Source organism: Citrus clementina, unplaced genomic scaffold (genome assembly GCF_000493195.1).
Source record: "Citrus clementina cultivar Clemenules unplaced genomic scaffold, Citrus_clementina_v1.0 scaffold_9, whole genome shotgun sequence".
Lineage (NCBI taxonomy): Eukaryota > Viridiplantae > Streptophyta > Magnoliopsida > Sapindales > Rutaceae > Citrus > Citrus x clementina.
In genome coordinates, this window is record NW_006261964.1 from 26,668,224 (window position 1) to 26,680,423 (window position 12,200).

Below are 12,200 nucleotides of genomic sequence, written 5' to 3' on the forward strand. Positions count from 1 at the left end.
CGAAAATATTATAATATAAATTTATATTTCTTCCAGAGGAGGTGAAGGAGTCATTTTTCTACCTTGGGTCTCTTTTTCCTTCTACAAGCTTGAATGTCAGTATCAATAAACGCGTAGATCAGTTGATATTATCCTAATTAAGGTCTTCGGTTCGGTTTAAAATTTGAGAATGTAATTGCGTTAAATACTTATTGGGAAGTTTTGCCGTTCTAGTGGTATTACTCGGCTCAAATTTAGATTATTCAAGACGCAATGTACTCTTCAGATACTAGGTAATTTAATGCGAAAAAAAAAAAAAACCTTGAATGCGAGAGCGTATTGGATGTATCTACAAAGACGTTCCAACAATCAAGTAAGAAAGGATTTTTGGTGACAATCATAATATCACGAGAAATGAACACGTGCCATTTATTTATTGGCGTGCCGATTATGGTATCTACGGAAGACAACCGCAACGTTACTTCCATCCGGTTACTAAGAGGAGGATAAACTTATATGTATAATAATATACAATTAATTGAGCCGGTATTTATCCCTTAACCACAAATATAATCACGATAATTATATAATATCATCATATACACATCTCATCTCAAAAGTTAGATGTTGAATACAAAGTTTTGAAGACAAATAAGATTAGCAATACACTGTCTAATTGATTAATGTCATTGCTTCATTAATTTATGAATAATGCTAGAGCTACAGACTGTTTGCACATATAAATGTGGCGTAACAATGTGGCTTGCTAATTTTATCGGCCATCAAGCCGGTAACTTCTGCCCCGGAAGGCAACTCCGCCAGCTGTTGCATTGGGTTGCTCAGAAGGAATTGTTGTGTTAGTTTCTGGCTGTTCTGCGGATGGGGCGGTGCTTCGGGTACCACTCAGGCTGTAGCTTCTGCCGCGGAATGCAACGCCGGCCTGTGGATTCCTTGGCACGGGGGAGTTTACTTGAGTCCCCTCCCCCCAAAATGCAACTAGTTTGTGACTTAAAAAGTTGTTAAAGATCACTCAATTAAGTGAAGAAGAAACACTGTCAAGTTATATAGTAACCGTATTATTGAGGTTGTAAATTAAAAGTAATTTGTATGCATGAAATATGCTAAGCTGAGTGACCAGGATTTTTGAAGGATACACAAAGAGAGGAGTCTTGAAAATGTACTTTCCGCCGGCGAGAGGATGAAGAACAGTTAAGAAGTAATAAAGATGTCCCGCGACCATTCCAAGAATAGCCGGCAATAAAGGATTCCCAAATATCAATTCAAGTGCTAGCATTGCCCATGGAAGATAGAAGCCCTGTGCATATAATTTCGAAATTAGCTGCAAACTAATATACAAATGCGAGATAAATGATTGTTTAAACCTGCTAATCATGGCAACTTGTTGCTAAAAGGAAAGTGGCACGTATGTGTATATAAAACTGAAGATCAAGAATGTTGTCACCTTCAATGAAACAACACCATAAATGCTGATACGTGCATTTGGGAACTCTCGGCCCCAAATGTAAACCATCATGAATACTAAGGAAGGCCCCATGAACGGAGTCCGCAGAGGTGGTATAGCAGCCATCACCTATAAGCAATTAGTACGCAGAATTATATATGTTTCAAAAGAGAACAACAAATAGAGCTTTGTGCTTATTTGATTGTGCATTGACTGACCAGAAGTGATAGTGCTCCAAACATTAACATCCACAAGTAGTCTGCAGTCCTCTTGTCGAAAGGCCCCCTCTCGAGTGAAACACCATATTTTGCTCTATGAAATTTATTAACTCAACTATTAGATACCATGGAAACATAAATCAACTTTAAACCATGCTATTAAGACAGTAAAAGATTACAAGAATAATTTTGTATAAGGTGATTTTATATGTTTCTGTTAACCAAATGACCTTGGTATAGATAAGATTGAATCCAAACCTCTCGTATCACTCTAGAAGGTCTGACCGTATGAAATTAACATGAGAAAATGACCTAAATGTAGAGCAAGAGACTTCATATTTATCATCTATTTAACTTTAATTATCATGTCTATATATACGATGGTCTGGCTACTGTCATGTTTCTGTTCAAGCTCTCGCAATCTGAGACTAGAGACTAGAGAATAGAGTTATCATATATAGCAGAACAAAATGTAAAATCAAAGGATAGGCAAACTGATAGGATGTCTTACATTATTATGAGACGAAATGCAAAACGAAATGAGAATGGCCCGAGGAAGAAGAAGTTGGTAACAACCCTCCAAACCTGCAACGCCAGCAAAATTTTCTGATCAGATGACATGTAACTTAACCTCTAAGAAATCCATATATTGGAAACTAAGGAATTTACCTGGAAACGTTTGATTACATCTTCATACTTGAGAGCAATATTCTTGGGATTATAAAGCTGTAAATAAAAGGCAGCTGTGGCCATGAAACATGCCACCCCATATGTCTTGCTCACCGGTGGCAGAGAATTGTAATATCTGAAAAAAAGTTGATGAACACAGAATAATCATATTATTAGATTCTCAGAATCATAAAAAATGCCACAAAGAATCAGTAACAGAGAAAAAGAGATGTGATTACTCTGCTGGGGTAGACATTGCAATATCTGTGTGTTTGTCTTTTGGCAGCCTGAAGACTGAAGCTTTAGGGTAAGTTGTGTTGGATGGTGTACGTGTTGTTCGGTTTACTGGCATGTGACAATTCCAAAGAGAAGGCTTTGGGGTTGTCGTAATCCCATGATTTAATGTCGAGAAAGAAGAAAGAGCCTGGATTTCCAAGTCTTCATTTCAGTGACCAATTAAACGTTAACTTTTGTGGAAAATTGTCTCCATGCTCGGACTTTCTTCTTGTCATACATGAATCATTCCTAAATCTATAAGCTCCACTAGCTATCTTAGCTTATCCAAGTCAATACATCGAAACTTATACAACTCTTCTCAAGTTCACCCTTTTATCAGTATTGGATTTGCTGCATAATTTTTCTAGTGAGACGGGCATAATTTTTCCAAACGAAGTTTGAACAGGTTAAAGTTATGAAATTAGTCATTCTATAGGAAAATTAATTGAAGTTCATATAGCTTGCCTCCCAATTTCGCAAAATTAGTCATTTTATAGGAAAATTAGTCATCATACATTCAAAAAGAGATTTTTTCATGATCTAAACTCTTCATGAGGAAAAACACACGTAAGTGGTTGATGATTAATAAAAAAAATTAAATTAAATTTGAGTGCTGATGTTTGTCCCGGGTCAAACCCCGAAAATGCGTCAAACGACGCCATTTTGGCTCGTAATTTTTTTTGTTTTCAAGTGCTATTGAACGACGACGTTTCTGCTTTAATTTTTTATTTATTCTGATTTGCTTTCAACGAAGTCATTTTGGTCTGCAAATGGCAGCCTTCTTCTTCCTCTCTCTTTAACCCAGCTGAACCATTTCTTCTTCATTTTCTTCGTTCTCTTAACGGCACTATTTCTGCTTGAATTTTTTTATTGACAAATTAAACCATTTGCGGAAGATGAAATACAGAAATAATCAGGAAGTAATTGATATTGTAATGATGGTACATAGCAACAGCCAACAACCAACAAACTGCATCAAAAGCTTAGAACACTTGAAACTGACAATCAGAACTCGCATTAAAACAAAGATCTTTAACACTTCGAAGCTACAAAACATTAGATTTTGAAACTTAAATTCATAAACGCTTTTCATTATTTGCCGCCATCACCACCATTTCCACTGCCGGAACCGGTTCCTACACCTTTGCCCGAACCACCTCCCACACCAATGCTTATCCTAATTCCAATACCAACTCCTCCTCCATGGCCACCATGGCTGCCGAGACCTCCACCAGAACCACCGCCTACACCGCCCGCAGCACCAAAGCCACCGCTGTGACCTGACCCACCTCCTATCCCACCACGACCACCTCCCCCAGCTCCGTCTCCTCCTCAAATGCCTCCACCGGCACCAAATCCCCCACCATGACCTGACCCTCCACCTAGACCTCAACCACCACCCCCGCCTCCACCTCCTCCTCTAGCTCCACCACCAAGACTACCACCGACACCTCCTCCAGCTCCAAATTCTAGTACGGTGAAATGAAGAGGAAGAGAAAGCATATGTGGTCTGCCGTTCTGGGCTTCAGGCATTGCTTTTGCCTTAAGCGTGAGAATTTGGCCTTTTGAAAAACGGCGTCGTTTTACCGAGAAAAACAAAAACAAAAATAATAGATGAAACGGCGTCGTTTTAGATCTCTTTCGGGGTTTGACCCGGGGCAAACATCATTTTCCATTAAATTTTACTCATACACCATTACCAATAAACATACGACACAAAATCTTTAAAAATTCAGAAAAGCTCACATTATGAGATAATTCTAAATGTATAACAATTAGCTAGTAATAAAAAATGTAATCCAGTTACCACTTCCTTGTTAACATCACTTTATTAATACTCTCTTAAGTCTCCCGTGTAAGGGTAGACATATGAATACAACCTCTTGGAAATAATTTATCTTGACCTTTTGTCATTGTGGAATAATCCTAGAGGCTAGAGCTAAAATCTACCCTTTTGTATACAAAAATGGCATTTGGCGACTACAACTCAAGACCTCCTAAATCAAGGTCATGAGTCGCCTGAGAAGCCCCCGAATAGTTTACAAAATCATGTTATTTGAATATCAAGCTGAGTTTTGTAGACAGGTATGGTTGATATGCTCTTCTAGACGGTATTCTACTAAACCTCGGGACCAGATGCAAATAAGGTAATAAGGCCTCGGAAAACCTGAGCAGAGAGTTGATGTGCTTTAAAGAGCTCACCATCTAGATTCCATACACTCTCCTTTCCAGAAGAAGTGAATGTGAAAGCAGTAGTCTGCACGGTTTCAAAATATAATTAGACAAAGATATTTCCGCCGCAAAGAAACATGATAGCCGTAGGACAAATATACCTTGTGATGTTCCACGAACTCAAAATTAAGGGGGTTTCCACCTTTCCTTGCAAGCTCAGTAAGGTGCCTGTATTATCATTCATGATTTATGAGTTATGACATGAAACAAAAGATAATCCTAAAATGTTCAGTGTTGCAGAACTTAAAAGACATAATAAGTGACGTGACATAATTTTGTAACACAAGACTAAAATAATATAGTTGTTCCGCCTACTAAATTATCTAGATGCATACAACTGGATCATCTGATTTTGCGAAAACAAGACAATTTAATTAATTGATGGATAAAGATTTCAACTCTAAAGGCTGCCAGGGTCCAGGTGAGAAGTCATAACATATTTCTATTTGTATGTTAGATGCAGGATATTTCCTAAAACACAAGCAGATCAAATGAGTAAAATGTGTATCCTTACTGTAAACTATTTCATTGATTAATATGCATCCTTAATATATTAAAGCAAACAATGATAGCATCACAATAAAAATCAACCAAGTTGGGGAAAGAGAGAGAAGAGAGTGGGGGATGCTGTCTATTACCATAAATACAAAGCACGAGGACAATCTTTAATCAATATGAGATGCATAAAGCCATCTGAAAGGTGTGCATCAACCACCAACCCATCCGGCGCTCTTTCATTTCGATTAGAAATTATTGCAGCACCAACACTAAGAAAACGCCCTTTGGATCTTAACCACCTTGCTTCTTCTGGACGGAAGTAAGGTGTTCTGCTGGTAGCAGTCGAAGACATGTCAACTGAATTTGTGTTACAGATGTTGCAATTTCTGCGGCAAATCACTCTTTCACATTTATTTGAATTGCGAAATGTCTGTGCTCTACTACATGAATAGCCCTTATTAGATACTGAATTCGTGTGTTCTGCATCAACTTCCAGGTAAGCTATTTCTGCCTCATATGACCTAAATGAAAAATATATATATATATATACATATATTATGATCCCAGAAAACAGTGTAAGCTGTTGAGATTCATGAGTAAACCGTATAAAGCATTGGTTAGAGAATGTAGTAAAGCCAAATATTTGAGCTTACTATCCTCCAAGATATATGAAAAGTTTAAATCAGTTGGCCACATGCAAAAAGACATCAGCATAATAATTTGAGACCCACCAGACACCCAAATTTCAAGGTCAGAACAAGATTCTATAAGCAGTTTCAGATCCATTCACATTAAAGGGTATTATCAAGACCCTCAATTATCTAATTATAATTTTATGCTTTATCACTGCCTCAAATTACATGAAAATATGGGTGATTTCTTTCAGATACAGTATAATACCACCCAAAAAAAAAAAATTCATAACTAGCCCTGAATGAATTTCAAAGGCCTTGTGAAACCGAAGGTGGCAGCTTTATACCTTCCATGTCTCTTCTATAACTCAAGTTCTTTTTTAATCCAAAACCAGAGCCAAAAGTAAAATGCTTTCATAAGTTTTAGAGGCAAATCTATATATACCTGCCATTGACAGTATGTGCAGTTCTAGGGACTTGTTAAGAAATATAAACCTACTGGGGAATTTACCTGTGTCTCAAAAACACTTTTGTTCCTGCATAATCATATCGCTTGGGGCCCATCCAGCGATATTTTTCACTCTCAGAAATGACATCTCCATAGAACCCATACCTGTAAACATGAAGCAGAGGAGTTAGAGGATACCATCTACATAAAGCATGATAGATCCCATAAAAAAGAAAAGCACATGAAAAATGAGTAATAATGCCACTACCCACAGAACATATTTAGATGATTAAGGAAGATGAAGTGATTGATAAATGAAGATATAAGTATGCGAGGAGCACAATAATAGATAATGTAACTGCCAGTCTTAAACATGAAGTAAACAGGGAAGAATTATTTCATTTGAAAATAACAAAACAACTCCACAAAATAGAGACATATAACTAGAATATGGATCAGTTTAAAACGTCTATGAGACCAGAGTATGGGACATATAACTAGAATATGGATCAGTTTAAAACGTCTATGAGAAGGACTATTTGTAGAGTAGGCTAAGGCCAAACATGAAGGTTTGGCGATAATAGGGAAAAACAAGGCACAAGATGCTCAATAGTTTATGGTAGAAGCATTAACTACACAATTTCCACCTGCCCCCTAATAATTGCCACTAAATTTTTACTAATTTATGAGGCAGAATCCACATGCTTTATTGTTGCACCATGTGTATTTCAGGATTAACATTATATAATCCTATCTAGATCCTCTGTCTACCAGCAAGAAGCTGACCATAGCTTAGTATAATCTATATATATATAGGCAAAAGCGATGCAAAAGCAACCATTAAAAAAAAGAAAAAGAAAAGAAAAGAAAAGAACATTTATAACAGAGTAGAAATATGGTGATAGTAGCATAGCATAAGAAATTACCCTGAAAAAGAAGCCGTGTAATGTACTAAAGGTTCAACCTTTGAAGTAGCTGTTGCTTTCCATCTAACAACTTGAGCTATATCAAGGCACACCCTTTTACCCAGGACAATGTGCAATGCAGATGTTACAGGATCTCGAGCTCCAGTGGTGCTGAAGAATGATGCAAATTATAACGACCAGGAAAGTAAACAGCTCAAATAGAAATGATGTTTAAGAAATTTGGCTATGAGCCGCAACAAGGTCTTCCAGATCTCTTGAAAGCCAACATAACAATATGACAATGAAAATAAAATGTAATTTGAAAGTTCATTTAATGCAAGCATTAGAGTGATTACAAATGCAACTTCTTTAATTGGCATGCAAGATAAAGCACAGCATAATACAAATAGGATAACTAAGAGACATCTTGCCAGTAAGCTCAAATATTTCACACATTTACAATAACTGACAGCAGAATATTTACACGTACTATCTGAACAAGATGGATGTTATGTAATTTCATTCATGCATAAAAGCAAGGTGAAATTCAATAAAACATATAGGAGTAGATATATGCTCATACAAAGTCCCTATTAGTGAACATTGACATACGTTCACAGACTTGCCTCAAAAGAAACCAAAAGACAAAATAACACAAGAAAATACCATATCACTATAGCATCAGTTGAACCAGCAGGGATGATTCCAAACCGAAAGCGTTCACTGGGGATGCGAAAGTCAGTATCTTGGTCTGTTCAGTCATCAACAAAAAGTAGTTACGTAGTTGAAAGATGTCGTGAACAAGAAAACAGACAACTAATTCCAATAGACTACAAGGGAACAGATAATCAACTGAAAAAATTATTTTATTTGAAGATGACATGGGAATGGCTCAAATTGATTAGAAGAACCATTTCTCTAGTTCCAGATACATTTAGTGTCAGATAACCACCTACCATAACTAGTAATCAAATTAATTGCATAACAATCAAATTAATTGCATAACTTGCAGGTGATATAGTTCTACAAGACGTACTGGAATTTGGTAATCTTGATCCATGATATTGCTCGCTTCCAAGGAGAGGAGACTGGTCTTGATGAGACTGGTCTTCATCATGTTGAGAAGTCTCAGTAACTGTTTCGTTCAGATCATGATCTGAAGAACAGTGATCATTCCCAACAGGATGAACAAAACCTGCAGGGGCTGGTGGATAAGGAGCTTTATACCTCGAAGAAAGAAAACCATTAAGGATTTCATTGAAGAAACCATCCCCACCCTGTCACCATATAATTAGCAACAAACAGTAGTTTCAGAAGGGAAAAAAGCACTTGTAACAGCACATACAAGAGAAACAAATTAAATCTAAAATCAACACATGTATACAAGCCCGTTAAAGGGGAAAAACCACACCATAACACATCAAAAGGTATACTCCTGAAACGAGCTAATGGCCGCGCATTGCTCTAAAAAACCGTCAACCACGAATTACACTTTGTGACAATTCAAAAGGCTGATTACGAGAGTTCGTAAAATGAAGCACATGGTAAATGGCAACTGTGGAATAATCAATAAGCACATGGCACATGTAAAAACAAATTTCATACAGACTCATGGAAAGGTTTAATTTCCACGACTCCCACCTAGTATCATACTCTGATATGAATATTTGTTCTTAGAATGCTATTATACCGGGGAATAAATGTCGTTGATTCATTTCACACCTCTTAAACCAACGAAGTTTATAATAGCTTCAACAACACTGTTGACAAGGTCTGACCTTCAGGTTTTTTATCCACTACAGTGCCTTTAAATTATTGTAGTTTGGTCAATATAAATCTATTTAGGTAGGAAAGTTAACATCAAGTGGTCGTTAGGCAGTTGTCAAGGCAAGTGCACACATGCCTAAGATGGCATCATACTTAGCTAATAGAAGAGAATTATGCAATTGTTATCTCCTTCGTTCTCCATTGATGAATCTCAATTTGCAAAAGGAGAGCAGCATTCAGTAGTGTGCATGACCAGATAACTATTTCTTAAAATTGCTATTTAAAACAAAGAAATTTTCTGCCAAACTTTAGTAGATTTCACACTACAGACGGCTGTCCATCATTCTTTCCTTAGTTTTCTGTTCTGTTATTTGACCTGATTGAAATAAAAAATTCCAAGTTTATAATGAGTAATAAAACCAGATAGAGTTTTTCAGAAATTCTCCTAATTACTTAGTTTTTTTAACCAGAATTGTTTTAAGATGCTACTGAAGCAGTACGTATTTTACATAAAATGCTTGTCACCAAATCAGTCAATTTGGCAGGATTCTTTTATTTTTCATTTTGGAGCACACAAATACATTGCATAAATCATCATACTAACAAAGAAGTAAATATCACATTGAGTCTAGAGAAAGTGGATCCAATGCCTTAACACTAGTTTGCCATGGTTTTGTGATTTTACTAACTGATTAGCCTTCGGCTACTACATGCTGCTATTAGAACTCTAACTAAGAAAAAGATGCTCAATAAGGGATTTCATGACTTACAACAGCTAGAACACCATCATATGAGCTGAGCTCCTTGTTTTTAGTGGATGCCATCACATCAAAAGCCTGTCCTGCCCTCTGAGTCACAATCACCTGATGAAAAAGTTGAACCATTAATGTAAGTCACTATCTAACTTACAAGCCCACTAGTGTTGAACAATGCACTCTTACCTTTGTGTTTACTTTAGCACGAACAAAAATAGGAGCCACAGTTTCCCAGGTTCTACGGCCATTGCCTTTCCCACTCATTGGGTGAATGAAAATCTACCAATCAGAAATAAATTCTGGAGAAAGTTTAAACTATAGTTTCCATTCATTTCATCAATGAGACATGAAACTAAACAAACAAAGAAATGGCCTTTAAACGATTACACAACGTACCAAAAGATTCTTTGGTCTTCCCACTTCCATGTTCAGAAAAGCATTAACTCGATTCACCCACATCTCACATGTTGGCAAATCCTTGTGACCAAAGGTGTACACAGCCAAGACCCAAAGATTTGGCTGAGTCTTTGATTTCTGAAAACTATGCACCGTAAAGCGATACATCTGCCAAAAAAGTAGAAACATGTGTCAGCCTCGCATACAATCACCAACTGAAGAGTAAGAGCACATTCACAAGGATTAGAATAAGATCAAACCTCAGAGTCGTAAGGCTCAAATCCCAAAAGAACTGCACCAGCCTTTGGAAGTTTGGATTTATAAATTGCACCTTTGGTTATTAACTCTACAGCATAGACATCAGACAATTTGACTTCATTTGGAACTTCATTCTCAAGTTTAATGCCTAAACAAGAAGCCCCACCCTGTTTCATAAAAACATGAGTAACCCTGGATAATTAATTTCCTAAACAACAACGTTGAAAGATCAAATTTCACCACGCCTCACGATGATCTTCAAATTGCAATCACACGATAAACAAAATGGCACATTGCAATTTGCATGATCATTCAATAAAAGCTACGTCTATTACAACTAATTGTCACTCAAAAAAAAAAAACAACACATAACTGTTTAACATAACAAGCAACTCCGTTAATTTGAAATGTGGGGGGGGGGGGGGGGGGGAGAGAAAGAGAGAGAGACAAAAAGATTACATTTTCGGGGGAATCAAGCGAGTTCCAAGACAACCCATCTGAATTAAGGGTGAGAACTACTTCTCCAACTTGATCCATGAAAAGATTCGAGCTCAAAAGAGGCGCTTCTCCATTAAACGGCGCGTTTTGAAGGGCGTTGCCGGCGTCGTCGTCGTCGCTGTTTCTGTCCATTTAATCTGAGAGTATTATAATCCAGAAAAATCTGAATTTTTTTGATAAAAATCGCAGCTGAAATTCAAAGATCAACGAATTCGCCAGATTGCTTCAGGTTTTTTGTTTTTGATAAATTATAATTTATTACCCGCCTTTGACTTGTCAACATCGTTAGATACTTCGAATAACTTCTCTAACCCGCCAACTTTTTTTTTTTACCCTCCATTTTAGGTTAATTTTTTTTATAAAAATAGTAAATGCTAATCGCGGTAGCTTGGCTTTTATCCACAATTTCATTTATTTATTTTGATTTCTTTTGCTACTATTGACTAATGGACTGTATTTCATCGTCAGGGCACCATCAGATCATCAAATATTGATATTATTAATTTTTATTGATTTTCTGATCATTTCACCGTGCCCAAATAATGGGTTATGCCCCATTTGTCCTTAAATATTAAATCTATATCCCATTATAAATATATATCCCGTAAAAGTGTAAAAAATAAAAAATAATTTAAAAAAATCATCTATTTATGTTTATTTCCTCTCTCATGACTTCTACATAATAACACAACTAAAGTCAAGTATACTCGACTTTTTACCTGACTTAATTAAAAAGAAAATTTTCATTTCAATTTAAGTCGAGTATTCTCAACCAATTACCGAACTTCAATGAAAAGTCAAGAATTTTTGCTGAATGAATATTAGGTAAGGTTAAATTAAAGTCGGGTATTCTCGACTCTTTACTCAACTTACTTGAAAAAATTGAGAATTTTTCAGATGATTTTTCATTTCAATTGAAGTCAAGTATTCTCGACTAACATGAAAAAGTCGAGAATTTATACTGAATTACTAATTGTGTATAGTTTGGTTGAAGTCAAGTATTCTCGATTATTTACCCGACTTCAAGGAGTTGGGTATAGTTTTATGAGGATTTGGTTGTGGTTATTTTTGTACTTTCTCTAGTTTTTTAGAGTATATATGTGTAAAATTTAAGAGTGTTATAATTTTAAGTATATATTGGGTATTTTGAAGGAAATGAGGTATATTCCACGCAATTCTCCCAATTTAATCCCGACTTTCCATCCCA

At 36.4% G+C, this 12,200-nt stretch overlaps 2 protein-coding genes across 2 annotated transcripts; both read right to left on the minus strand.

The window, feature by feature from the left end:
• Positions 1 to 731: 731 nt before the first annotated feature.
• On the minus strand, positions 732 to 4,137 carry LOC18031864 (derlin-1). The gene is made up of 9 exons (XM_006421524.2): positions 4,017 to 4,137; positions 3,705 to 3,932; positions 2,568 to 2,766; positions 2,329 to 2,464; positions 2,171 to 2,244; positions 1,660 to 1,753; positions 1,442 to 1,570; positions 1,134 to 1,294; positions 732 to 986 (listed from the first exon to the last, which is right to left on the minus strand). The coding sequence occupies exons 1-9, from the start codon at positions 4,135 to 4,137 to the stop codon at positions 752 to 754; spliced, it is 1,377 nt and encodes a 458-aa protein (XP_006421587.2). The 3' UTR covers positions 732 to 751.
• Positions 4,138 to 4,414: 277 nt separating this feature from the next.
• LOC18031894 (ceramide kinase) lies at positions 4,415 to 11,246 on the minus strand. The gene is made up of 12 exons (XM_006421525.2): positions 10,955 to 11,246; positions 10,498 to 10,662; positions 10,238 to 10,405; positions 10,028 to 10,120; positions 9,857 to 9,949; positions 8,356 to 8,596; positions 7,986 to 8,070; positions 7,341 to 7,490; positions 6,478 to 6,579; positions 5,475 to 5,855; positions 4,938 to 5,004; positions 4,415 to 4,861 (listed from the first exon to the last, which is right to left on the minus strand). The coding sequence occupies exons 1-12, from the start codon at positions 11,123 to 11,125 to the stop codon at positions 4,724 to 4,726; spliced, it is 1,854 nt and encodes a 617-aa protein (XP_006421588.1). The 5' UTR covers positions 11,126 to 11,246; the 3' UTR covers positions 4,415 to 4,723.
• Positions 11,247 to 12,200: the final 954 nt, after the last annotated feature.

Coding starts and splice junctions, on each gene's coding strand:
- LOC18031864 (XM_006421524.2), bottom strand. CDS start 4,137: ATGCCTGAAGCCCAGAACGGCAGACCACATATGCTTTCTCTTCCTCTT. Junction 2,465..2,567: donor GCAATGTCTACCCCAGCAGA/GTAATCACATCT, acceptor ACTTTTTTTCAG/ATATTACAATTCTCTGCCAC. Junction 987..1,133: donor TTCAAGACTCCTCTCTTTGT/GTATCCTTCAAA, acceptor CAACTTTTTAAG/TCACAAACTAGTTGCATTTT.
- LOC18031894 (XM_006421525.2), bottom strand. CDS start 11,125: ATGGACAGAAACAGCGACGACGACGACGCCGGCAACGCCCTTCAAAAC. Junction 5,856..6,477: donor AAAGTGTTTTTGAGACACAG/GTAAATTCCCCA, acceptor TTTTTCATTTAG/GTCATATGAGGCAGAAATAG. Junction 4,862..4,937: donor AGTTCGTGGAACATCACAAG/GTATATTTGTCC, acceptor GAAACCGTGCAG/ACTACTGCTTTCACATTCAC.